The sequence below is a fragment of the Musca vetustissima genome, unplaced genomic scaffold, assembly GCF_032173495.1.
Source record: "Musca vetustissima isolate MV318-11 ecotype Yass unplaced genomic scaffold, APGP_CSIRO_Mvet_v1 utg42242, whole genome shotgun sequence".
NCBI classification, from domain to species: Eukaryota; Metazoa; Arthropoda; class Insecta; order Diptera; family Muscidae; genus Musca; species Musca vetustissima.
In genome coordinates, this window is record NW_026876457.1 from 84,149 (window position 1) to 109,989 (window position 25,841).

Here is a 25,841-nt window from a genome sequence, read left to right on the forward strand (position 1 = left end):
GTCAAAGTACGCAGCATGGCACAATGAATAGGTAGTCCATTTAGAGCAGCTGATGTCTTGATTAACTGTCAAAGTGCGTATTTCTACTTGAATTCGATGTGCAATGTTGCCAACCATGAAATATTATAAGAAAAATTTGGACAGATCGAGACAAAAACAATTTTTTTTTGTTTTGATACATCACCTTATTATTATCGACTTGAATTCGATTACTAGATACATTACCTTATTATTGCATCATGAAGGTGATGTATCAAAACAAAAACCTTTATTTTTGCCTCGAACATGATGTAATAATAAGGTGATGTATCAAAACAATAACCTTTATTTTTGTCTCGACCATCATGGCATTTTCCCGACCATGGCACAATAAATAGGTAGTCCATTTAGAGCAGCTGATGTCTCGATTAACTGTCAAGTGGGTCATTTCTACTTGACTTCGACGTGCAATGTTGCCAACCATGTGAAATATTAACAGAAGATCGAGACAAAAACAAAGGTTTTTGTTTTGCTACATCACCTTATTATTGCATCATGTTCCCGACCATCAGTCAATTTTTTTAGTAGTATTTAACATGGTTGGCAACATTGTACATCGAATTCAACATGATGAAATAATAATAAGGTGATATATCACAACAAAAACCTTTGTTTTTTTCTCGACCATCTGTCAAATATTTCCTTATAATATTTCACATGGTTGGCAACATTGCACATCAAATTCAATTAGATACTACACACGTTGACAATTAATCAATTCGTCAGCTGTGCTAAATGGACTTCCTATTTATTGTGCCATGGGGTACAATAATACAACAAGGCAGATTTAAGAAGGTAGCCGAATCAGCAATGTAATAAAACAAACAACTGTTTTAGTACATTGATATGGCAAAAAACATTTTGCAAAAATAAACCGATTAATTAATACCAACAGCTGTGCGATACATCTGCCTTGATAATACTCAAAATACAACTGTATTGTCGATTTTGAAAAGTTTTTGGGACTACTTTAAATAATTTAGTTTTTGAAATTGATATTTACTCTTGTCTACCATAAATTATTATTACATGGCTTATAAAGCCATAGGTTCAATCATTTTTATTACGTATTTCTCTCCTCCCCCTCAAACATGTTCGATTGTAAACTTTTCCGTTCAACAGATACAAACCCAACGAATAGTAGAACAAAATTTTCCATAACACAATACAATACTACTATATATTTTTTAATGTGAACCACAATTTTTTCTTTACTATTAATCTGCTTTATTAGTCTCAACTTTCTAGTCAATATATACATAAAACAACATTACCTATGTAAATAAATTAAAATTTAATTTTTTAAATAATTATTCATTTTATATTGTCAATTAATTTTATTTTTAATTAAACAAAATTTTTAATACAATCTGAATAAAAAAACAAACAAATAAAAAACATACATATATAAAAAATATTTAAAACAAAATATACATACAAAAATATATATTATTGAAATCTTTATAAACAAAGAAATGCATCTATAATTTCCGAAACACATACATACATTTTAATATATAAGAAAGTGACATTTTTATTAACTCTATAAAACAACAAAAACAAATGTATAACAAATAAATAACAAAAACAACAACAAACATATAATAAAAAATAAAATTAAGAAATATAGGTTCGCCTAAATATTACTATAGAGAGAATTGTTTTGGAAATTTATTGGTAACGGTGGGATTGTGAATTATTATAAGGGAAAATTAATTTTTCAAATAGGTTCTTTTTCTACGTTAAATAGTATTAAACGAGATCCTAAACACGACTATCTTCATAGAGTGATGGTGGAACACACAATTTAAGTGTTCGAATATTCAGATACTAAATTATTGAAACTAAAAGTAATAAAGGAATTACAAAAGTCTGCCGGGAGGTTAGAGGTTAGTGGCTTTGGCTGTTGGTAGATAGATAGATATTGTGTGTCATGTCCTCAATTCGAACCAATTCTAGAATTAAGGCAGCTGCAAAATTTGATATCTATTGCGCCTAAAACTGTGTCGAGCAGAACTAAATCGAGAGTAAGAGTGTGAGAGCGTAACTGAGAGATCATCATCAAAAATGACTGACATAAAAACCGTAAAGACTCGACCATGCTGCAATAATAAGGTGATGTATCAAAACAACAATGTGTGTTTTTGTCTCGACCATCTGTCATATTTTTCCTTATAATATTTCACTTGGTTGGCAACATTGCACATTGCATTCAAGTGCAAATTACGCACTTTGACAGTTGATCGAGAAATTAGCTGTGCTAAATGGACTACCTATTTTTTGTACCATGGACTCCATTATGATGCAATAATAAGGTGATGCGCTAAATGGACTACCTATATATATGTATATATAGTGTCTTGTACCTACTTCTAATGATATCGTCGACGACATCTAGAATGTAGTCGGAATTCAAACTATGTCTCAGAATATGATCTTATTCATTTCAACTTTATGAAATCTATTGAAATTAGAGAATGTCGGTTCATCTATATCTATATAAATCTATATCCCATATATATTGTTGTCCGATTTTAAGTAAATAGTCCATCAAAGACCCAAAATATTGCCGATTGCCACCAAATTTTGGAAAACGTACTAATTGCAGTATAGCCAGGCGTGTATCAAGTTTTGTTGAAATCGGCTCAGATTTATATATAGCTCTCATATATACAGGTTGAGATTAAAAAACCTGCTATCAGCTTCAGACTGCTGCCGTTTCTAACCCACTCGTCCGACAGCTGTTAAAATTATTCCAGCGACAGCTCATTATATTATTTACAAGCGTACAAAAGCAATTTGGTGAGAATTTTCCAGAAAAAAGTTATCGAAACCCGCGTCTCAGTGACCGAAAAATGGCTCGTGAGCTGAACATATTGCAATATTCCATTCGGCAAATATTGAAAAATGAGCTCGGGATAAAGCCACTGAAATTCCAAAAAGAGCAAGAACTTACACCGCAACAGAACGAAAATAGACTAAAAATATCTAAAGAGTTGCTTCGCTTGGCCGAAAGTGGTGAATTGCCGAATTTGGTTTTCTCCGATGAGAAAACATTCGTCGTCCAGCAGTTTGTAAACAAACAAAATGATCGTGTTTACTTGCCAAAGAGGTCAGCTGAAAATGTGCACCTTCTGTTGGCCACCAGAACTCAAGCGTAGGCCATGGTGATGGTGTGGGCAGCAATGGTCACTCTCCGCTCGTATTAATCGACCGTGGCATCGGAATAAATGCCGAATATTATCGCGAAAATATTAAAGCCTTGGGTACGCAAACATTTTGGCCGCAGACCTTGGACATTCCAACAGGACTCAGCACCATCGCACTTAGACTATTGTGTCTGGAGTATTTTGGAAAGCAAGGTTGGCACTAAAAAATACCAAAGTGTCGATCACCTCAAGCAAGCGCTTCGCCGAGAATGGGCCAAAATACCACAGAGTAACATTGGGGCAGCGTGTGACGGTTTCATTGACCGTTTGAAGGCCATAATTCGTGTCAAAGGTGACCAATTCGAACAATTTTAAACTTTTTCTAAAATTTGATGCTATTTCCGACATTTTTTGCGTTCATTCAATAAAATTAAAAAAAAAATAATAATAAAAATTATGGCGTATGACTGTTGTTGTTTTTTATCTTACCCTGTATTTTCGTCCAATTTTTGGTTAAAGATGCACAAAAACCTCACACGTTTTCCGATTGACATGAAATTTTGCACAACGTACTAAAACTAACGTGTCTTAAGTTTTATTGAATCGGTTCTAAAACTAAACCGATTCAATAGCTCCCATATATATTTTCGTCCGATTTTAAGTTAATGGTGCAAAAAAGAGTTAAAGTTTGGCCGATTGGCTCACAGTTCGATACACAGTTTAGTATAGCCTAACGTGTTCCAAGTTTTGTTAAAATATGTTCTTCCGATTTTAGGTACCAACCTCTTAATGTTTGTCAGATTGACACAACATTTTGCACAAAGTATAACAAAGAAAAGCGCTTTTAAGTTTTGTAGAAATTGATGCACCAACTAAACAACGAGTGTGTGACACTTCGAGGCCTTTGTATATGTTTTCTACTCCTGATCTAATCACTTCCATCAACATCACCATAAATATTCCGTTAAGACAAAACTCATTCAATGGTATCTATCGCTTTGGGGGTGTCTCTCGAACAGATATGTGGGGTTATCTGGTTTATATATATATATATATATATATATGTAGCTACCTGGTGTGAAACGTTGATACAAGGCAGGCACTCATAAATTACGGAAGTTCTGACTAAAATGTCCTTACAAAACTTACAAAACTTAAAAAAAAAATTAGATAAACAAAAAACCCCATTCTTATATGTATAATATTTACAAGAATATGCGCATTTAAGAACCTGTGGATAAAAAATTATGGCGTGAATTACACTGTTAGAGACATTTTGATTGTCCGTGAATATCATGAAATTAATAACATTGTGTCAGATTGGAGTACTTACTCTAGCCATGAAAATAATGATATATTTATTTTGTCAATGGGTATATAACATTTATTAAGGATCACTTTCGAAAAAAGGATATTTCAAATTAAAAATGGAATATGTGATAAAATATTTAAGTCGGTCGGAACAAAATTGGCTGAGACATAAACATTGGTATTTAAAGTTCTGCAATGTCATATTGACAACTTAAATTAACTGCTAAACTGTTAGAAACAAAATAAATAAGTGCATATGTCTTGTATATTGTTTATTTTTCATTCAAAATTTAGCCAACTCTAGTTTTAAATTAATATTAATAATGTCCCATAGAAGCGGTAAACTTTTTCAATCATTTGGGCGCCAATATCGAAAACTGGGAGAATATAGGTTAATAGAATAAACAATAATATATTGTTTTAATAAAAATAAACATTAAAAAAGAAACATGTTTCCTTTTTAATTTTTATGCTCTTTGCGTAGGGTTCGAAAAATTCGTTTCGCCTAAAATAACGCCTTTTCCTTGTTTTGATTTAGTATTGGTGATTTGAAACAATAGTAAAATAATTATAAACACGAAGTTCAACGAACTGTATCTACAATAGTTGACATGTAACTACATGACTCACACATACATAAATATGCAAGAAATAAAGTAGGAAAAAAAACGTTTCGCCAATACAATATATGAGACATTCTATTCAAATGTCATTCTATTCAAATGTCATTCTTTTCAAATGCAATTTATTTTTTTCTGGAGAGAAGTATTTTCTTTACCAAGAAGCTAAAATGTCAAATTACAGCCACTTCAGTAGAGAAATTCGGCTAAAATCTTAAAAATACGGATGGACTTTTATTTCGGATTTATGAGAAAATTCGCCTACAGAAATTTGGGCGGAACCATTATATGGGGGATATGTCAAAACATGGACCTATATTCATAATTTTCTACATAGCAATATGTCCACTTACAACCCGAAGTATCTTCAAAATATGGAAGGTACAGTTATAATAAATTGTACCTAAAACTGGACACAAGCAATATTTTTTGCAATGACGTTTTCTGTTCTCTAGAACAGTAAAAATGAGTGGCAAATCAGCCTAAATACCGGAAATCGCTTATTTGATTTTATTACAAGGTATAGAATGAACCCATAGAAGGCCTCAACATTTATCCAAAGTGCGAAGGGTCCATTTGGTTCTCTTTATTATGGAATGACTCATATTCTATCTAACTAGCAATTTATATGCCCATATGTCACGTACTTTGAATTTAATATTAGTATTTATAGTAGACCCCCTACTTAAATACATACATACACCATAAACAATTATAGCAGAGCAATGAGCAGTATTACATTTTTATGGAGTTAATATCCAAAACAAACAATTTTCATTGCCAGTACTACTACCCGCCTCAGAAAAAATACAAACCCACCACCCGACATTGATTACACCAGTTGCATCGTTGCCCGGCAACCAATAAAAAAATGTATGACCATTAAAATGACCACCACAAGTTATGGTTAACTTTATATAGTTTTTCTATAGTCCTTTTAGTAGTTGCAGGACATTTACAACCCACACACATGAACAGTAATAGACGACAAAAAAGGAAACAATTGTATGTTTTAATGAATTTCAAATAAATGAAAATCGATTGAAATTAACAAAACCAAACAAAGCGTTAGAGGAAGAAAAAATGCAAAAAATTAAAGCCAAGGCATCATCGTTACCAATATTTAATGGTCGTGTTTCAGATTCCTCCACATCGAGTACATCCTCGTCGATAGTGTTGGCAAGTGGTAAAACAAAGAAACGCGGTACTTTTAATGGTTTCACCAAGCCAAGTGTTTTTTCAATATCTTCTGCCACCACAAAGCATTCGTTGAACGAGGAGGAACAGAATCTGGAATCGAGTGAAGCTGATGTTGTGGTGCGAAACACACCACGGTCATTGATAAATTCCCGTAATACCCAAGGTTCTCTGAATGTGGCCGGCACTGAATTGAGTAATTATGAAAAAGTAAAAGTCGTCGGTCAGGGTTCATTCGGAATTGCTGTTCTATATCGTCGGAAGACTGATAACCACTATGTCGTGTTTAAACAAATTAATCTTAGCGATTTAACACCTTCGGAGAGAGATTTGGCCATGAACGAAGTTGAGGTCTTCTCAAAACTACATCATCCAAATATTATCAGTTATTTGGGTAGCTTCATTAAGGATAATACGTTGCTAATTGAAATGGAGTATGCCGATGGCGGAACACTGGCACAGATTATCGGTGAACGTGCAATGCGAGATTATTTCCCAGAACGTTATATTGTCAATGTTTTCGAACAGATATGCAGTGCGATAAATTATATGCATTCGGAGAATATTTTGCATCGGTAAGTTGACGTTTTTGTATTCATTCACGCGCATACAATTTATTGTCGTAATGACTAAATTGTCTACAAAAAAATGAGACTAATTCCAAAGGATTCTAGACTTGACTTGAGAAGACCATAAAATGATAGGTTTTTCTCAGGTTTGGGTTAGGTTATATATTTCGCATCGCTAAAATGTTCAGAGTAACTCAAACCGTGAAATGAAATCTATACAAAACATACATCAATTCTACAAAATGGAAAATGGTGTATAACGGTCCACTATGTGGAAGCTATACCACCACATTACGATATCGGCCAATTTACGGAATTCAGAATGTGTTAGCCGAATTTTCCAACCGAAAGGACAGTAATTTGGGATATAGATCCCGCCCCAATTTTGCTATTTTAAGTTTTTATCCAAATTTTCAAACCAAAAGGACTATAAATTGACATTCCAGATTCTTGAAGGGTGAAGTAAATATTTGTAGAGCATTTTTAATACAGTTTCATGTTTTGACCTAACTCCCTATTTTGTAGGGTTTTAACATCATTTTCAACCCAATGTGGTTGTAATCCACTGATATAGCTATAATTTTGAATCATAAAGGGTGATAAACATCTCTGCAGAATTTTTTCATTATAGGACCATGGCTTGGTATAGTGTGGGCTATACTTGGCCGCAATTTTTTATCGAAGTGACTGCAATGTATCGTTCCTTAATTGAGCATCATTTTTATACCCTCCACCATAGTATGGAGGGTATATTAATTTTGTCATTCCGTTTGTAACTCATCGAAATATTCATTTCCGACCCTATAAAGTATATATATTCTTGATCAGGGTAAAATTCTAAGACGATCTAGCCATGTCCGTCCGTCCGTCCGTCTGTCTGTCCGTCCGTCCGTCTGTTGTAATCACGCTATCTTCTGAAGGAATTGAGATAGGATGCTGAAATTTTGCATAGGGTTGTCTTTTGTCTGCAGGCAGGTCAAGTTCGAAGATAGGATATATCGGTCCACGTTTAGACATAGCTCCCATATAACAGTACCCCCCAATTTTCGGTATTTTGAGGTTCTTGGGCGCGTTTTTCAACCGAATACGCTGAAATTTGGTACATTGGGTTCTTATTGGGTACTTAATGTCCCCACAAAAAATTATAAATATAGGTCCACTTTTTCTGGTAGCCCCCATATAACGGTACCTCCTAATTTTCAGTATTTTGGGGGTTTTGATTGTATTTTTCCACCGAATTGGCTATAATTTAGTATTTCGAGTTCTTAATATGTACCAAATCTCTCCACAAAAAATTATAAACATATGTGAATTTTTTCGGATATCCCCCATATAAGGGTACCCCCCAATTTTCGGAATTTTGGGGTTCTTGAGCGCGTTTTTCAACCGAATACGCTGAAATTTGGTACATTGGGTTCCTAATAGGTTCCAAATCTCTCCACCAAAAATTATGAATATTGGTCCATTTTTTCGGATAGCCCCCATATAAGGGTACCCCCAATTTTCGGTATTTGGGGGTTCTTGAGCGCATTTTTCAACCGAATTTGCTGCAATTTGGTAATTTGTAGTCGTATATGGTAACAAATCTCTCTACCAAAAATTTTTAATATTCACCCCCTTTTTGGGGTAGTCCCCATATAACCCCCTTTTTTTATATTAAAATAGTTATCTGATTTGTTCCGCGTTTTGAGTTTGGTTCTAAGTCTCTTTTGTAATCATTTCACCTGCGGAGGATAGAGAGATAAACAATTAGAACGTAAGGTTCGATAATTAACTATAGCCGCATTTAGACCTAGCCCCTGATTGGAAGTTCGAGAATTTGAACTAAGCTTGGAAGAAATAATAAGATGGGCAAAGTTTGGATGAAATCTAAATTTTCTGAAACGGATTTGGTCCAAAGAAACATGGGGTCTAGAACCAATATTTCGATGAGGCACATTTTCACCGTGTTAAAGTCTATACACCCTCATTAGCCATAAGGCTGAGAGTATAATTATCCTTTAAAATTTTCTAAAATTTTTAATTATGGTTTACATAATCCGTTTTTAGAAATGTCGGTATAGGTCCACTTTTTGGTATGTTCCCTATATTTTCATTTCTAGTACCTGTCAATATATCTATGGTGGAGGGTATCCAAAGTTCGGCCCGGCCGAACTTACCGCTTTTTCACTTGTTGTTGTTCGATTTAGGAAATTTTGAATGCCCATTACATGGTGGAGGCTATAAATCGTGGTTAAGTTCGGCAAGGCTAATTTCACGCATTTGTACCGCCCTCAAAAGTTTGGACAGAAACATATTTTCCGATCGATTTAAGAAATTTCGAATGCACATCCCATGGTGGAGGCTATATGTCGTGGTAAATTCGGCTCGGTCAATTCCAAGCTATGATATAGTCCTCATTCTAATGTTTTATCCGCTTGGGTGTCATATTATTATCGGGGACATGAGAGAACTTTTCTATTCGGATACAGTTTCATGCAACTACGTTCTCTAAAGTTCTGAAAGAAAAGTTGACATCAACGACCTGTAGGCAATATCACTTGAGTAGGCGAAATTCCCACAAATATAACAAGAATTTCGCACATATAAGTGAATCATCCTCATAAATCTAATTGACACTTACGTGAGGATTGACTTCTATGTATTAAATTTGGTGGATATTGTAATGTTTTATCCGCTTGGACGCCATGTTATTGTTAGGCACATCAGAATCAAATATTCATGATAAAGACTATTCTCAAAGTTCATTGTTTATGTCAGAGGAAACTGAGCAGACATGACAAACAAGGTAGGTTTGTAAATCTTAGGACCAGGATGTCGTAACAGATGAACTTTATATTTATTTTGAATTGATACCACAAGCTGATACAATAACTGATATTGTCTAGCTCATAAATCCAATGCGTGATAATTGACCCCAAAGTATCAATTTAAGTGGATGCTTTATCACCTTGGGCCCCATATTATTGTTGGGAACATCAGAAAATAATATTCATGATAAAGAGTGGGCGAAGACCATTTCATGCTTCATTCTTTATAGCAGAAGAACTTAACCATTCGTGACAAACAAAGACGTTTTTAAATAGTTAGGGCCAGGATAAGATGAAATTTATATACCAGCCAAACTAATAACTGGCATTGTCTAGCTCCTCATAAATCCAATGGACCCCTTCCGTGTGCATTGACTCCATTGTGTCAATTTTAGTCGATATTTTTGATGCTTTATGCGCTTGGGCGCCATTTCATTAGGGGGTACATCAGGGACATTACTTATGAGAAAGAGTGGGCGGATATTAAATATCTATCAATATTCTCCAGAACTAAAGTATGTTACAGAACAGACAACATCACTGGAGGAGACAAATCACCCAGAAGTTGGGACTGACAACTGATATTGTCTACCTTTCTGGAATCCAATGAACCCTTAGCATGAAGATTGACTCCAGTCTTAATGTAAGTGGATATTATTGATGCTTAGGAGCCATATTATGGTCGGGCACATGAGACAATGGCAATGAACAGTTGAATACCATTCTCAAATATCAATCATCATTCTTTATAGAAGAGGAACATCAGCGACCTGGTTTGTCGTTTTAAAATTCTTAGGACCAGGAAGACGTAACAGTTGAAATTTATTTATTCTAAATTGATACCACATTTTCCCAAACAAAACAGCCAGAAGTTCGCACTAATAACTCATATTGTTTAGCTCATAAATCCAATGGACCCATTGCGTGAGGATTGATCCCAATGTGTCAATTGAAATGCTTGGGCGCCATATTATTGTACGGCAAATGATACCATTCTCAACCAGGATGAAGCTTTGAGTAAAGACCAGGATGAAGTTGAATTTTATATTTATTCGGAATTAATACCACAATTTCCCCAACAAAGTAGACAGAACATCAGAGACATTAATCATAAGAAAGACTGGGTGAAAACGAATGATCAACCAACTAGTTTTATAGCAGGGACGTCCATGGCAAAAAAAGTTGTTATGAAATTGTGACCAAGACCAGAATTTTTAAGCTGCTTGTGGAATTTTCCAACCTGAGTGTCTGTAGTGTAATAGATCTTTTTCTTGTGGAATCAATTTACCCGATCAATTTTCGGCATTTTTAACACTAGATTGGCGAAGGCGGTCATTTTTAACGGCTTTTCAATTTCAAGTACAAAGACAACTGTGCATATAATGACACTTTTTTTAAAATTTGGTGACTTCTTTACAATAAACGGAATCCTATGTGGTACAAAAAGTCACCAAATTTAAAAAAAAGTGTCATTATATGCACAGTTGTCTTTGTACTTGAAAATGAAAAGCGGTCAAAATGACCGCCTTCGCCAATCTAGTATTAATGCGCCAGTTCGATACGGTCGCAATTTTACAACTTTTTTCTACCTATTACTAATAATAACTATTGTTTTCCATTTGTTAATCCCCATAGGGATTTAAAAACCGCCAATGTTTTTATGAACAAAAGAGGTATTGTGAAAATTGGCGATTTCGGTATTTCGAAAATTATGAATACGAAAATACATGCACAAACCGTATTGGGTACACCATACTATTTTAGTCCAGAAATGTGTGAGGGCAAGGAATATGATCATAAAAGTGACATTTGGGCACTGGGTTGTATATTGGGTGAAATGTGCTGTCTAAGGAAAACATTTGCTGCTACCAACCTATCGGAATTGGTGGGGAAAATTATGGCGGTAAGGGTAGTCAAATAACAAACATTTTCCGATTTTTAAATTGTTTTAATTTCCATTCTAGGGCTCTTATACACCGTTACCCAAAGGATATTCGTCAGCACTGAAAAGTCTGCTGAATAATCTTCTACAGGTTTGTTGTGATAAAAATTATGTGTGTTTTATATTATTAAATATTATATCATTAAAATAAAATATGTTGATACATATATCTACTACTCCTCTGGAATTATTATTACTCCCTATCATAGGTGGATCCAGCCAGACGTCCCAGAGCATCAGAAATACTGGAATATTGGATTCCATTAATATTTCGAAATTTGAGTAAAAATAAAGGGTATGTAGTTAATAATTCATGTTATCATCAATGACTCAAATGAAGGCAGTTCTCAAGGCAAATACATTTCGCATGGAATTGGAATTATTCGCGTTTGCCCTCCATATCTAACATGCTCGTATAGTAATAATAATATCTAATTTTTAAATATCATTCCATCCTAAAGTCACCATTACGAAGACGATGTAGGTTCAACAACCATGGTCTCATCAAATAGTTCAAAATTGATGTCACTGCATGAAGAACCTTTGCTGGAACATAGCTCAAGACGTTCGACAATTGTAGATTTGGCAACAGCACAAACTGAAACGAAAGAAATAATGAAAGCTGAAACGGCAGCCCCTGAAGAAACCGTAGAGAAAAGGTTTGATATTCCAGTGTGTTTCAAACAATATTACAATAAATAATGTATCTTTACAGATCGGTATTATATCAGTTGAAATCATTTGGCAATAGTTTCAGCATGAATCCTATACAACTGCCACCGAAAGCTTGTATTCTGACCGTGGCTACAAGTGAAACACATTTTGTTGTTGTCAATAGTGGTAAGTTGTTATGTATTTAAAGCCTTGTATTGTTTTATAAGAGGTCAATAGGGTCTCCTTGTCAGAACCTCATGTTCTGCTGGTCAGCGACTTGAATACCTTGTTCCTAATTCTCTGTTGCTGGTCGCAATCTGATCTCCATGTTCACCGGTAGGTTCATTTCAGCCGTCCATGTTTTGAACTGTGTGACTGTGGATTTGGGGCGGATATATTCATATCCTTCATATGGAAGAAATTCACAAGATATTTCTGAATTTCGCACATATAGTTGATAGTCAGATTCAGTCCTCTACTTATATGCGTGTACATGTCCCATCCACTGGCGACAGAAATGAATCGGGCTACAGGAATACTGCTTCTCATCGATGGGAATAGCGCTTCAAATGTCTTAGGTAATGGCGGTAAAAGTGAAATCGGCCTCTGCGATTCACCTTTTCTGGCATCCTTGCCACACTACAAAAATACATCACCTCCGCTTCTGGTGCAACCCTTACACACAACGTTGGCAACCTTCGCAACGCTGTAAACTACAGTTCTCCACAATTTTACTGATCTTGATAAGGCAATATGGGGTGTAGACTGCGGGAGTGTCTCGCATTTCGGCCACAGCATAACTCCTAGCACAGTACTCCTATATCTTCAACCCAGAACAACCTTAAAAATTCACCCATGTATCTCACCGAGATGGATCTGTGGTGGATGAGGTTCTGACAGACCCTACAAATCCAAAATTCGGGATTTCTCTCTATCCTGGAACGTATCAAAAGCAGGCATTCCATGTGACAGCATCTGGTCGAAATCTTCCTTCGAATCGAGACCCTGCCGTGGAGTTGTAGTCTACTATGGGTGATGGGCCTGCAATGTATCTTTTTCCAGAAAAAACACCTTGAATTTTGTGCTATAGTTTGGGTCCTTGATTATTTAGTGTTACCATTTTCCTCTGAAAAGCGCTATCTCAATTCCTGTTATGTGTCATGCTCATGTGTTGATTTTAATGCCGGATGCATTCGATCTGAAATATAAACCTCTCTTTATAGATATTCGAAAACTACTTTGAAAGAATTTAAAATGTCCTTCGTATCTGGTAATCGATTCCGGTAATCATCGGTTTGTACACTATACACTGTAGTACTCCGACTACGATAATATACAAAGAATCAATATTTGCGTAGATTTGTGGTCGTTCGTCCGTACATTCACATTTATTACCCGAATAAAATTAAATTTTCGGATAATTCATGGAAATCGGTGCCGATTTCGATATAGCTCGTCCGATTTCACTATCTCCAAAAATCTATATCCAAAATCTTCAAAATAAACAAACTGGGCTACCGTTTTGTGAGCTATCCCTAAAACCTGGAATAATATTAATAATTGTTGCTAGGATTATTTGCTGCCCAATGAGAAATTAAAATATTAATGTTATATATTTTCGAAGTCGACTAAAGAATCCGGGTCTACCATAAAACACTGCAGCACTTATTCGAAATTCTCTACAATTTCCTTATATCTTATTTTTATTTAATTATTTTAACAGATGGATCTGTGTATACTTGGGGTGAGGGTACACATGGTCAATTGGGCTTAAGCTCTTTGGAGGCATGGAAACACTATCCAAGCCGTATGGAAAGTGTGCGTAATTACCACATAATAAGGTAATATCAATTTTTTTAATTTATTTATATTATCTAAAATCTCCTTCCTTTCCAATGTAGCGCTTGTGCTGGCGAAGGCTTTACAATACTTCTAACACAAACCGGTTCCATTTTATCGTGTGGTGACAACAGCAAATACGCCTTGGGTCATGACAATGACAAAACCTACCACAGCCCAAAGTTGATAGAGAAATTGGAAAATGTTCATATCAAAGAAATCAAATGTGGCACCACACATGTACTGGCCATGAGTATTGATGGTTCGGTTTATACATGGGGAACAAATGTCCATGGTGCACTTGGGCTGGGATCGCTACAAACGCAACAGTAGGTGTTATAAATAATGAGGAAACAATTTTAAAGATATATTTTTTTACTTTAAGAAAAATACCCCAAAAGATTTTACTGTCACATGTCAAGGGAAAGGTGAGAAGTATTTTTTGTGGACCGGATACATCAGCGGTGTTGTTTGAGAGTGGTGAAATGTATGTGTGTGGCAGTAATGATTATAATAAATTGGGATTTGAGAAATCATCGAGAATAATGGCGTTGGTATGTATTGTATTCAAGTTAAGCAAACATAACCCTACTTATTAAATTGTTTTAGAAAAAGTTATTACTGCCCCACAAAATATTGGATGCCTGTTTTTCATCGAATCACACAATTGTATTGGTAGAAGGTGGTTATGTCTTTACCATGGGTTCCAATTCAACTGGTCAACGTGGTGTTGGTAATTGCAGTAATATTTTGGATACTGCAACTTTGGTGGAGCTAGTCAAGGATAGATATATTACGGTAAATCTGAATACAGGAGTAAACATTTTCAATAATTCTGAAAATTATTTTTTTCGGTTTTTATTTAAAGAAATGTAAATGCAACGATCAATGCTCGGTAGTCTGTTCCGATGATAATGTTATAACTTTCTGGGGTACACGTAATGGCATACCCGATATGGTTGAGACAAATTCAGCAGATGAACAGGAAGCAGAGGTTTTTACTTTTTTTCTAGGAATGAATTCAAATTTTGAAATATTTTTATTTTAGTTACAACAACATCAAATGGATTTAGAATTGGGTAACAGCACAGCAGCATTTACCAACTTTTTAGCATCTGTATATAAATCGGAACTGGTGTTGGAACCTCAAGATATACTTGCGTAAGTTGTAAATTTATTATATACACACAGTTTTCAAATATAAATACAAATTTACTCTGCCTTCAGACTTTACTCTTCGCCAGAACAATTGGACAAGGGTTATTATGTAGTTGTTAATGATATATTTCCTCTGCCGCACAGCGTTTTGGTATTGGTGGACTCTACAACACCTTTGATAGCATCCATAGATGATTTGGGATAAAATGACATATTATTTTATTAAAATATAGATATGTTTAAAATAGCCCACCTGTAATAATTTATAAATAAATCCTATATTTGTATGTATGTAAATCCTGCATTTATATATAAGTAAATATTTACTTACTAATATAAAAGTAAGTACGAAATTGTATATGTAAGAGGCGATCCTTAGATTCATATTAAAACTGAAATATTAAAAAAAGACCTACATATAAATCTCGCTTAAGTGAATCTTGAATCCTGTGACAAAGGACTAAAGTCGGACAAGGCTGAATGTATGATAGTAGAGAGAGAGGTGGATGTTGGTGCCAATGATCTTCCCATTGAAACAATGTATAATTCATTCCGCAATGAACATACAATTGTTTCAATGACAAGGAAGCACAAACAAACATATCTATCGATAATCTTCTGCAACCAGTTTTTATGGCGATAACGAGGTATATAAAATATTTGAGTACCTCGAAGCTCTAGTTTTAAAGTTCCACAGTTGGTCCGAGTCTACTGGGCGTCTTGCGCGTTGATACCATTAGCTTTGTCTTCTCGCCATTTACTTTGGCCGACTCCCGTCATCGGCATAGGCATGTAACATATGATGTTCGGTGTACAGAGTGTCATTTCTGTTCACCTTTACATCTCGTATGACCTTTTCCAGCAGGATGTTAAAAAGGTCACACGAAAACTGTCTCCTTGTCTGAATCCTCGTTTGGTATTAAAGGGCTCCGATAAGCCCTTTCCGACTTTAGCTGCTGACCTTGTGCCAGTTAAAGTTATCCTACATAGCCGTATTAATTTTGTAGAAATGTCGAATGCGGCTTTGTAGTTGACGAAAAGGTGAAGTGTGTCGATGTTTATTTTCGTGGGTCTTTTCCAGTATTTGGCGCAAAGTGAAAATCTGGTCTATAGTGGATTTTGTGAAGTCTGAAGCCGCATTGATAAGATCCAATAATATCATTGACCATTAGTTTTGTATGCGATGGGAAGGAGATTGATTCCTCTATAGTTGGCACATATCGTCTTGTCTCCTTTGTTGTGCACGGGACACAGTTTGCTAAGGTTTGGACATTCATTCCTCTAGCCAAATTGTGCTAATCAGCTGGTGCATGCTCCTGACCAGCAATCTTGAATAGTTCGGCTGGTAATCCATTTTCTTCCCATAATTCTCGTGTTGCTACTGTTTGCAGCGTTGCCCTATACGCTGCGTTTTTCACATTAGTAGCATTACGACACTCCTGATCGCACCATGGGTTTCATGATGGTGGTCTTTGGTAACCAAGCGTTCCTTTTGCTGCAGATTGTAGGGAGTGGGCAATTTTTTGCCATTGTGCTTCAATATTATTATCGCGAAGGAGTGCTTCATCAAGCAGGTGGGTACGTTGAGTGGAGTAGTCTTCGGCTATCTGTTGTTTGCAACTTTTCGACGTCGAGTTTCCGGGTTACATTAGATCGCACCTTTGCTGCTACATTAAGACGAGTGCGAACCTTGGGTGCTGCAAGGTAATGCTCCGAGTCGATATTCTTTCCTCGGATCAAACATTGGTTGAATGTCATCCGTCTATCACAACATGATCTATTTGATCGTTGCTTCATCGGAAGAAAACCAGGTTGTCTTGTGTATGTCGAGATGCTTGTATGTAGTGCTGCTAACTTCCATGTTTTTTGCTGCCGCGAAGTCAATCAACATCATGCCATTGTCGGATTGTTCTTCATGGAGGCTGCATTTTTTCGCCGGTGGTGCCAAAAATATTTTTCCCTTTATGACCTTTAATTTCATGGCAAGGGCAGCGAGCATATACTGTTTCTAGGCGCTCATAAAATATGTCTTTGGCCTGTTCGTTTTTGTCTTCCGTCGGAGCATGTGCGCAAATAAGACTGATGTAGAAGAAATTCGCTTTTATATATCGCTCATCTACTGGAATGGATCTGGAAACGAGGTATTTTTCTCCTGCAAACCATAAACCCGCACCAAATTCATACTCACTCCTGTCCATTTCCATAGCACTTCCTGCAAGTTTGGGGAGGTCGTATATATTAAGGGGGTTTGGTTTTCTTTTTTTGTTACTTTTTTCATAGTAGGAGGGGTTTTCCGAGTGTGGACAACTAACCCGACGCCCCAACCCATTATTTTATAGTTCTTATGGCTGAACTCGCGGCACATATCAGGTCACTATTTCAACGGATGATGAAGATAGCTACCCAAGGTGACACCGCGGGGAGGTCAGTGTCCACAATTGAGATGAAAGAGGAACACATATATGCCTGGGCTTTGCCATGTTAAAGCCAATCAAATGAAAGACTTAAATCGGAATTATTCTACGACAATTGATTTGGATCCAATCTGTATTAATCGCACTAGCCCACAATTTAATATCTGCGATTTTCTAATAATTATAACACACTCTTTTATGAATAAAATATTTTGTTTTATTGATATCTTAGAACCATTATGGACTAAATTTTAATTACAATACATATAAACATGTACTGGGGTGAGTTTTATGATCTAGATAATTTAGGAATAAACATAAACATGTTTTGTTTTTTTTTCTTTCTTTCTTGTAGCCATTTGAATAATTACTTAAAAAACTATTACAGAGTAAACAATAATAAAAGAGAAACAAAAAGGAAAAAATACCATTTTAAAGAAAGATATTAAAAAAGTAATTCAAAATGGTGGTGTGGTTGGTGAAGAGAAGCATCTTAAAGAAATGCCAATTGCAACACACTAAATAATGTCTATTCTAATGTTTCATGTTATTTTAACAACTAAAATAGAATTGTTACATTCTTCTTCTTCTTTGTTCTACTACAATTAAAAACACAAATAAGGAATAATAATTGTCAATATGTTTTTGTAGTCTTAATACCAGAGACTTCAAATGTTTGTTGTGGGTTTAACGTATACAGTACACATTGTGTATACGACCGACGAGCAGGCCAATGACTTTAGTAACGTGATGATACGGGGCCACCATACCGATCTTGACCAGAACGACCTCCACTGTTGTACATACCGCCACCACCACCACTGCTGCTGCCACCTCCAGAATAACCGCCAGTTCCGCGTTCATTGTAGGTGCGATCATAACGATCTTGTGTTGATGGTAATGCCCGCCAACTATTATCATCGGCATTCGATTTGGGCCAACCCGAACCGGAATGCATATTTGATGACATACCATTGCTGGAATATTTCATTGATGAACCAACTCCGCTACCGCCCATATGTGATGTTGATGAAGTATTCCAGCTGCTTGTGTTACCGCCACTGGAACCACCACCAAATCCTCCGGAGTTGTCATAGCGTTTATTGCTGTTGAAAAAAAATAAAATTATTTTTGTAAAATTTCATCTTTCTTAAATTATTTATGTGGCTATCCTTGTGTAGGAAGGCTAGAATAATGTTGTCAACATGCGACCATCCTCCTGGAATGGATTATTATGAGTCGCAGGAAATTGAATCCTTATAAGTTCAAAAGGTCTGTGGGTGGAACAGAAATGTTGACAAGATTGAAATGGATTTGGTATTGAATCTGAACACTCAGGTTGCAAAATTGGGCTAGGACACATACACAGATATTAAACATAATCTGAACCCTTTTTCTTTTTTCCTTCTCTTTTGTTGTGCGCAGGATGAACACAGTGGATCATTACGAGCCAGATGGATGTTGACATTTGTCATATTTGAACCTTTCTGACCCAACATTATCCATTGTGATATTTCCATATTTTATAGTTAGTGTTAATTTTTTTTATTTCTTTAGAATATCTATGTCATTTCTTTAGTATATGGAAACTGAAAATAAATACGACCCTAGGCACTTTTTTTCTTTTTGTAAAACATCGCCTAACACATCTCCAAGTGATGATACTTGAAATATACATTTGTATAAATTTTTTAAAACATACCCAATGTCATCCATGCGACGATATCCATGTGATGTGGTACGATCATCGTAACGTCCACCACCGCTACCGCCACCACTCTTATGTATTGAACTGCTGGAATGATATGAGGAACCACCGCCACCACCACTTCCAGATGTTGCCAAATGACGAATTTCCACTTCACGCTTGTAGTCATCACGACCGCTTTTACCGCTCGTTGTATAATCATCTAGACCACTGCGTTTCGATGATGAACCCATATAATCACTGCGTTTTGAGTAGTCATCAGTACTACGTTTGGTGGGTATATCCGAAAAATCATCTACAGCGGAACGTTTAGTGCCGCTTGAACTGCTACCATAATCCATACGTTTAGAGGATGATGATGTATAGTCATCGATACGTTTGCTGGACGAGCTACCGACATAATCATCACGTTTATGGGTGCTAGAATAAAAGTCACTTTTTTTACAAAATGGTATTATTGGTTATTGGATTTTAAAATATATAGTTGGCAAAAAATCGAAAAAAATAACAACAAACCAAACAAACAAGAAATTAAATGAATGAAATATGCAGGAGCGAATTCGTATGTAACAGAAACATAATGATAAACTGGATTACATGTGGTGTATGTCCATTACAAAAATGTATTGTTTTTAATGATGTATATTGTGTTAAAGACATAATAACTGTCGGAGGGAATGGATTTAAATTAAAAATAATAACAAACAATTCATCTCCAAGATGTTTTCCAAATATATGTATGTATATAAAAAACAATATTCAAAATAAATGAATTGTTGAACATAATTAAATGTTTAAAAAATATAAATTAACATACCTTCTTGATGTTGTATCCAATGATGCATCAAATCTTGGCGGAGGAGGAGCTTCATAACGATCTGTAGCCGATGATCGTTTACGATCAACTGGATAATGATCATCTCGTTTGCTCAAACGTTTAATAGGATCATCACGAGTTTCCATAATCCTTTAAAGATGATGATCGAGGGAGGGATCAGGGGGAGATGTGTTTTAATGTGATGAAAACAACCACGATAACCAACGATATTGGTGGGTTTGAGGTGAAGAAAGAAGAAATGGTAAAAAACAAAACAAATAACATTATTAATAAATGTATAGCAAAACTTAATGAGACAAACCCCAATTTTCCCGCCCCAAAGTATAGATAACAAATTTTATTGTTGTTGTTCACTTTTCACAATTAACGGGAGATTTGGTGGGTTGATTGGTTGCGTTGCGTTGAATATAACGAACGAACGAACAGCATAAAAAAGTAGTTACAATGAGTAGTTTTTTATCGGGTATTAAACTTAGTATTTGCCTTTTTGTGGAAACAGTTTGGACATTTGTGTCAACGACAAAACGATACATGATGATTAATAACATAGGCAGAAGAAGAAGAAAAATCGTGTATAAAATCCACACAGAATTGGGCGTATTTTCGCCGTATTCACGTGAAGAAATATGTTTTCTTTCTCTTAGAATATTTGGTTTCCCGAAACAAAAGTTCTTGTCCATAATTATTTTTTGTGTTTGTTTTGTTTAGTTTTATAAAACTACTACTCATTATGGCTCTACTACACCCAGGTGTAGGAAATATACACACAAATGCACGATGGCAATATTTTTTAGGGTTTTTAAACATAGCATACTTCATTTGTTGACGTTTTATCTCAAGACGTTCCAATTCCAATTTCTCACGCTCCAACTTCTGGCGTTCACGTTCCAAACGCAATAGCTCTGCCTTTTCACGCTCCAAACGTTCACGTTCCAGTGCCAATTTTCTGCGTTCTTCGGCCAAGCGGGCTTCTTCTTGACGCTGGCGTTCACGGATCTCGCGGCGACGGCGTTCTTCCTCGCGCAATTCACGTTCACGTTCCCGCAGGCGTTGGCGCTCTCGTTCTTCACGTATCTTCTTGTAGGAGAGAATCTCACGTTGGCGCATACGTTCACGATTTTCCCGCTGACGTTGATAATGGTTGTAACGGCTGTCGTTAGTGTGCAGAGGACGACGCCTCACTGATGATTCAGAACGTGCCTTGTCGCCACGGCTAGATTCTTTGCTTTTATCGTCTTTTGATCGGGATGTTTTATCACGGTCATCCTTTTTGGTTTCACTACCACTGTCCTTTTTACCTGATTCGCCACTTGATTTCTCCTTACCACTGCTAGAAGATTTTTTCGCATCGTCCTTCTTCTTGGATTCTGAACGTGTTGAGCCAGAAGTTTTACCACTATCCTTTGAATTGGCCGCAGCACTGCCACCAATTTCATTTTTGGTACGTTCCACCGAAATAATGCGGCCATGTAATTCAGTGCGATGCAAATGATCGATGCAACGACTGGCATCACTGGACGAAGACATGGTGACATAGCCATAGCAACGAGTACCAGGTGTGCGTGTGTTAGTAACCACTTTGGCACCAATAACTTTACCATATTTGGAGAAGATTGTCTTTAAATCGCTAGCTCGTGTCGACGATGATAGACCGGATACCCAAAGATTGCGTGATGCATTTGCTGCTGACGAGGATGATTTGCTGCCACTCGTTGATTTTGAGTTGGTGGCAGTCGAAGATGAGTTGTTTGCAGATGATTTCTCTGGAATTTCCATATAAATAATAACAGAGTAGAGAGAGAAGAAGGTTGAGTTATATACATGTAAATGTGTTGTGGTTGTTGTTCTGAAAAGTATTTGGTTTTTAAGTTATTTTAGTATTCGATTCCTCATAGGGGAATTGAAAGTTATATGTATCTCTTTTTTCACTTTTTTTCTCTTAAAAATAATATCTGGTCACTCTGATCACAGGTTTTTTCTTTTTGGTTTTATTTTACAACTAAAACTAAACACTGCTTCTAATTTGTATCCTTCTTTACAAACATTATTATACACAAGAAAGTGTGAATTTATAGGAGAGCTTGTTGTGGTTCTATTTGTGTTTTTTGATATCCATTTCATATTAGTTTCGATTGAACTATGCAAAAAGCGAAGAAATTCAGGATAAACGCATTATGAGTTGGTTTCTGTTATTGCCTTAAAATCTTTATACGCTGTATCCAAATGTTCATATGAATTAATCGTGATGTAATAAAGCCTTCAATTTCCAAAATTGTTTTGATCGTTCGGCCTTGATGATATTCCTACAGGAAGATTTTAAATGGTCTCGTGCAGGGGTTTCCAACTCATTGACAGCCTAATGAACCAATTTTTTTTCTCCACAAAGTTCCCAAGTTATTAAATATGGAGCCAGCCGAAATAAGTTTAATCGACGACAAAATTCTGCCACCTTTCAAGAACATAACTCCATTGTGTGATTTATACAGGAAAATTCAGCAGACGCAGAAGTACATTTTTATGTCATAACCATTACCACCGTAAAAATTCTGATTTGAATTCCTCGAGAACATATGTTATTTATAAAAAGGGATTTCATTTTTCTTCATAGTTATTTCCAAAGGCATCCATCGTTTTTATTCGATAATGATAATCGCCTGCCACCGTCGATTATTATCAGGATTCACACTCGACCAAATAGTCATTATCGCACTGCTACAGCACTTTTTATAAAATCTCCGTCGAATGACGCTCCGAAACATGTCGAATGTTACTAGGCTACGCAGCACTGACACAATAACAATATTATGGAAAGCAAACCATAAGACTGGATATCCACATGTTTTCATATGCACAGAAATCGAAGTCTGCCAGTCGTTTCCTTCCATTTTCCAAATTTCAAAGTTCATATAGGTTGAAAATCTCCAATGTGGTCCTGAAAATAGTTTGGCCATATTTCCATGTATTGTCAATATGTATCATGTTAAACATATGATACTCTCAATGGCTTTAAAGAAATCTGTTTCAAGGTCCATTTCTGTGAAACTGTAGGAACATTTTACTTTCCATTTTATGTATTGCTTCATCATATTGCAATTCTCTGATTCATTTCATGGACAACCTAAATGTTTAGAATTTATACTCACAGCGTATTATCCTCCCTTTATGCTCTCCTCTCTTCCTCGTTATAGAAAAACGTTGTTTTCTATTTGTATAAATTCACACTTTCTTGTCTTTTTTTAAAAGTCCTGATTTTTTCCTTCATTGTTTGTGTTTTCATTTTGTTTTTTGTTTTTACACTGACACTTTCTTCTAAACTAATATATAACCAAAAAGCCTATACAAAATAATCTTTTCAGATTTGATTCTGCCTAAAAAGTTACCTTTGTCGTCTTTTTGACTAGATTTGGTTTTATCGCTGAAAATACAAAAGAAAATATATAAATTAATTAAATATAAGAAATATGTCGCTATATGAAATAAGGCGCTTTTACCTTTCTTCCTTTTTGTCATTGGATTTTTCATCTTTTTTCTTATCTTTATCGTCTTTATGACTAGACTTTTTATCATCTTTTCCTGTGGATTTGTCGGATTTAGAATCCTTTGCAGATAATTTCTTTTCAGATGCTGAAAATGAAATAGTTATTAAAATTAGTTCATTAAAAAAACAACAACCTATCCTTATATACCCTTTAAAAATCTAATAGGTATCTTTCGTAAGCCATACTTATAGCCTAACTCCTTCATATCCCATGAAATTGAGAGAAAAATCTCTAAGTACAAATACTCCGAATCTCTTGTAGCCATGGTAATAATGCTATTTGGGTATGTTAATCTGAAGTTATCTCCGGTCTGATAGGAAGGCAGCATTATTTAGGTGTATGTTTTTATTACATTTTGAAACCCCATATTTCCGGAAGTACGAAGTTCACAACCCCCTCCAAAAAAAAAAAAAAATGTGGTTGTAATCAGCCCCAAAAAGACTGCTGCAAAAAATTTAATCGTTTCAGAGCGGTTTCTTTAATATATTTAATAAAAAGTGGGGGTATTTTTTGAACTTTGGAACGCCATATCTCGGGAAGTACTGATTTCCCCCCGAAAAAATGTATGTTGCTGTAATCAGCATCAGAAGGGCTGCCTGTGGTAAAGGGCTGCCTATAGTAATTTCAAAATGATCTGAAAGGGGTCCGTAAAATGCATTTGTTCCATTTTCGATATTTAGCCTAATCTTTGCAAATTTATATTGAAAGTTACGTAGTTATTTGTATATATGTACCCATTTTTGTACGTGTTTTGGAAAACTTGAATATTTTAGAGAGAGACTTTGTTTTGCCAAGCAGTAAAATATAGTAAAATACAATAAAATATAGTTGTAAGGATCAAACGAATCGATATAGAACCCTTGATCACATTGTGGTTTTACCGAATTGCAATTAAATAGCTAATCTACCCATTTAAATAGAAACTATCAAATTTATATTTATCTATACTTCACACTACTTACCAGTCGATTTGTCTTTATCATCAGGAGCCTCATCATGTAGCAATTGTTGTTCATCTTCACCAATTGTCAAATTAATACCTTCTTCATTTTCGTTATTGCCCTCTTCATTTTCTTGATCGGCATTGTTTTCCTCTTCTTCATAGGTTTCATCAATGGCTTCATTATTTTCTCCCTCACCAGCATCTGCGGCATCATCATCGGCATTTTGTTCATTATCTTCAGCATCTTCGTCGTAAGCTACTTCTTCTTCTTCGTCACCATTTTCATGACACTCCTCGTCATGTTCATCAACTTCACCGACTTGATCGGTGACTTGATCATTGTCATTATTTTCATCAGCTTCTACATTTTCACCATTATCTTCCTCGTTGTCATTGTTGTGTTCCTCTTCTTCAACAACAGCTTCTTCTTCTTGTTCCGTAGTTTCAGTCTCTGGTTCGGGTTCTTTTGGGACCGGTTCAGCAGCTGCTTTCTTTTCAACGGGTTTTGGCTTTTCAGCAACTTTTGCTTTGGCGGCTGGAGTTTTTGGCGTTGCTGTAGATTTTTTGGGTGTTGCTGTTTTGGGGCCACCAAATACATGTTTGGCCGGGTCCACACCCTCTCTCTTTAAGGCCTATAATAAATATGTGTTAGTAGTTGATGTTATAATTATTTTCACATTTAGTTATTTCGGAAAATTGTTGTACCTTTTCCAAACGTTCTAACAATGAGGCCTTTGAACCATTCGTATCCAATTTGCGCTTCTCCAATTCATCCTTGAGATCACAAACACGTAACTCACTCAATTTCTTTCCAGCTTCGGACATTTCTTTACTATTTCTTACTGTCTCTTGCTTTTGTGTTTCTCCAATAGCACTTGGTATAGTTTATTCAATTTATTTAGTTGCTAATCGGCACTAATTATTTCTCATCAATATATTTATTTCAATGTAGAAAAATCTATATTTTTACTTGAACAAAATGTGTCTATACTCTAGTACACGCCAAACTTGAAATAAAATGTAATAAAAAATGGCGATTTCTCAATAAGCCCACTAAGGGTTGATAAATTGTGTAGTTTATTGTTGGGTTGATTAAAAATGTGTTTGTCAG

The 25,841-nt window shown here is 35.6% G+C and overlaps 2 protein-coding genes and 2 long non-coding RNA genes across 4 annotated transcripts; 2 read left to right on the forward strand and 2 right to left on the reverse strand.

Annotated features, from left to right (window-relative positions):
• Window positions 1–3,039: 3,039 nt before the first annotated feature.
• Window positions 3,040–3,488, reverse strand: LOC133321015 (uncharacterized). The gene is made up of 2 exons (XR_009753996.1): window positions 3,366–3,488; window positions 3,040–3,300 (listed from the first exon to the last, which is right to left on the reverse strand). It is a non-coding gene; the product is annotated as an uncharacterized LOC133321015 (long non-coding RNA).
• On the forward strand, window positions 3,228–3,642 carry LOC133321016 (uncharacterized). Its single transcript, XR_009753997.1, has 2 exons — window positions 3,228–3,305; window positions 3,370–3,642. It is a non-coding gene; the product is annotated as an uncharacterized LOC133321016 (long non-coding RNA).
• A 2,560-nt stretch (window positions 3,643–6,202) lies between these two features.
• On the forward strand, window positions 6,203–15,493 carry LOC133321021 (serine/threonine-protein kinase Nek8-like). Its single transcript, XM_061530125.1, has 13 exons — window positions 6,203–6,891; window positions 11,331–11,598; window positions 11,660–11,728; window positions 11,847–11,932; window positions 12,099–12,296; window positions 12,353–12,477; window positions 14,015–14,132; window positions 14,193–14,459; window positions 14,516–14,684; window positions 14,740–14,928; window positions 14,999–15,118; window positions 15,179–15,291; window positions 15,358–15,493. Exons 1-13 carry the CDS (start codon window positions 6,203–6,205, stop codon window positions 15,491–15,493), a joined length of 2,547 nt encoding a protein of 848 aa, XP_061386109.1.
• Window positions 15,494–18,431: 2,938 nt separating this feature from the next.
• Window positions 18,432–25,575, reverse strand: LOC133321022 (SAFB-like transcription modulator). Its single transcript, XM_061530126.1, has 8 exons — window positions 25,436–25,575; window positions 24,750–25,362; window positions 23,740–23,872; window positions 23,629–23,663; window positions 21,063–22,011; window positions 20,228–20,377; window positions 19,405–19,830; window positions 18,432–18,808 (listed from the first exon to the last, which is right to left on the reverse strand). Exons 1-8 carry the CDS (start codon window positions 25,553–25,555, stop codon window positions 18,442–18,444), a joined length of 2,793 nt encoding a protein of 930 aa, XP_061386110.1. The 5' UTR covers window positions 25,556–25,575; the 3' UTR covers window positions 18,432–18,441.
• Window positions 25,576–25,841: the final 266 nt, after the last annotated feature.

Coding starts and splice junctions, on each gene's coding strand:
- LOC133321022 (XM_061530126.1), bottom strand. CDS start 25,555: ATGTCCGAAGCTGGAAAGAAATTGAGTGAGTTACGTGTTTGTGATCTC. Junction 25,363..25,435: donor TGTTAGAACGTTTGGAAAAG/GTACAACAATTT, acceptor TATTTATTATAG/GCCTTAAAGAGAGAGGGTGT. Junction 23,873..24,749: donor TGATAAAGACAAATCGACTG/GTAAGTAGTGTG, acceptor TTTCATTTTCAG/CATCTGAAAAGAAATTATCT.
- LOC133321021 (XM_061530125.1), top strand. CDS start 6,203: ATGCAAAAAATTAAAGCCAAGGCATCATCGTTACCAATATTTAATGGT. Junction 14,685..14,739: donor CATCGAGAATAATGGCGTTG/GTATGTATTGTA, acceptor AAATTGTTTTAG/AAAAAGTTATTACTGCCCCA. Junction 15,292..15,357: donor GAACCTCAAGATATACTTGC/GTAAGTTGTAAA, acceptor CTCTGCCTTCAG/ACTTTACTCTTCGCCAGAAC.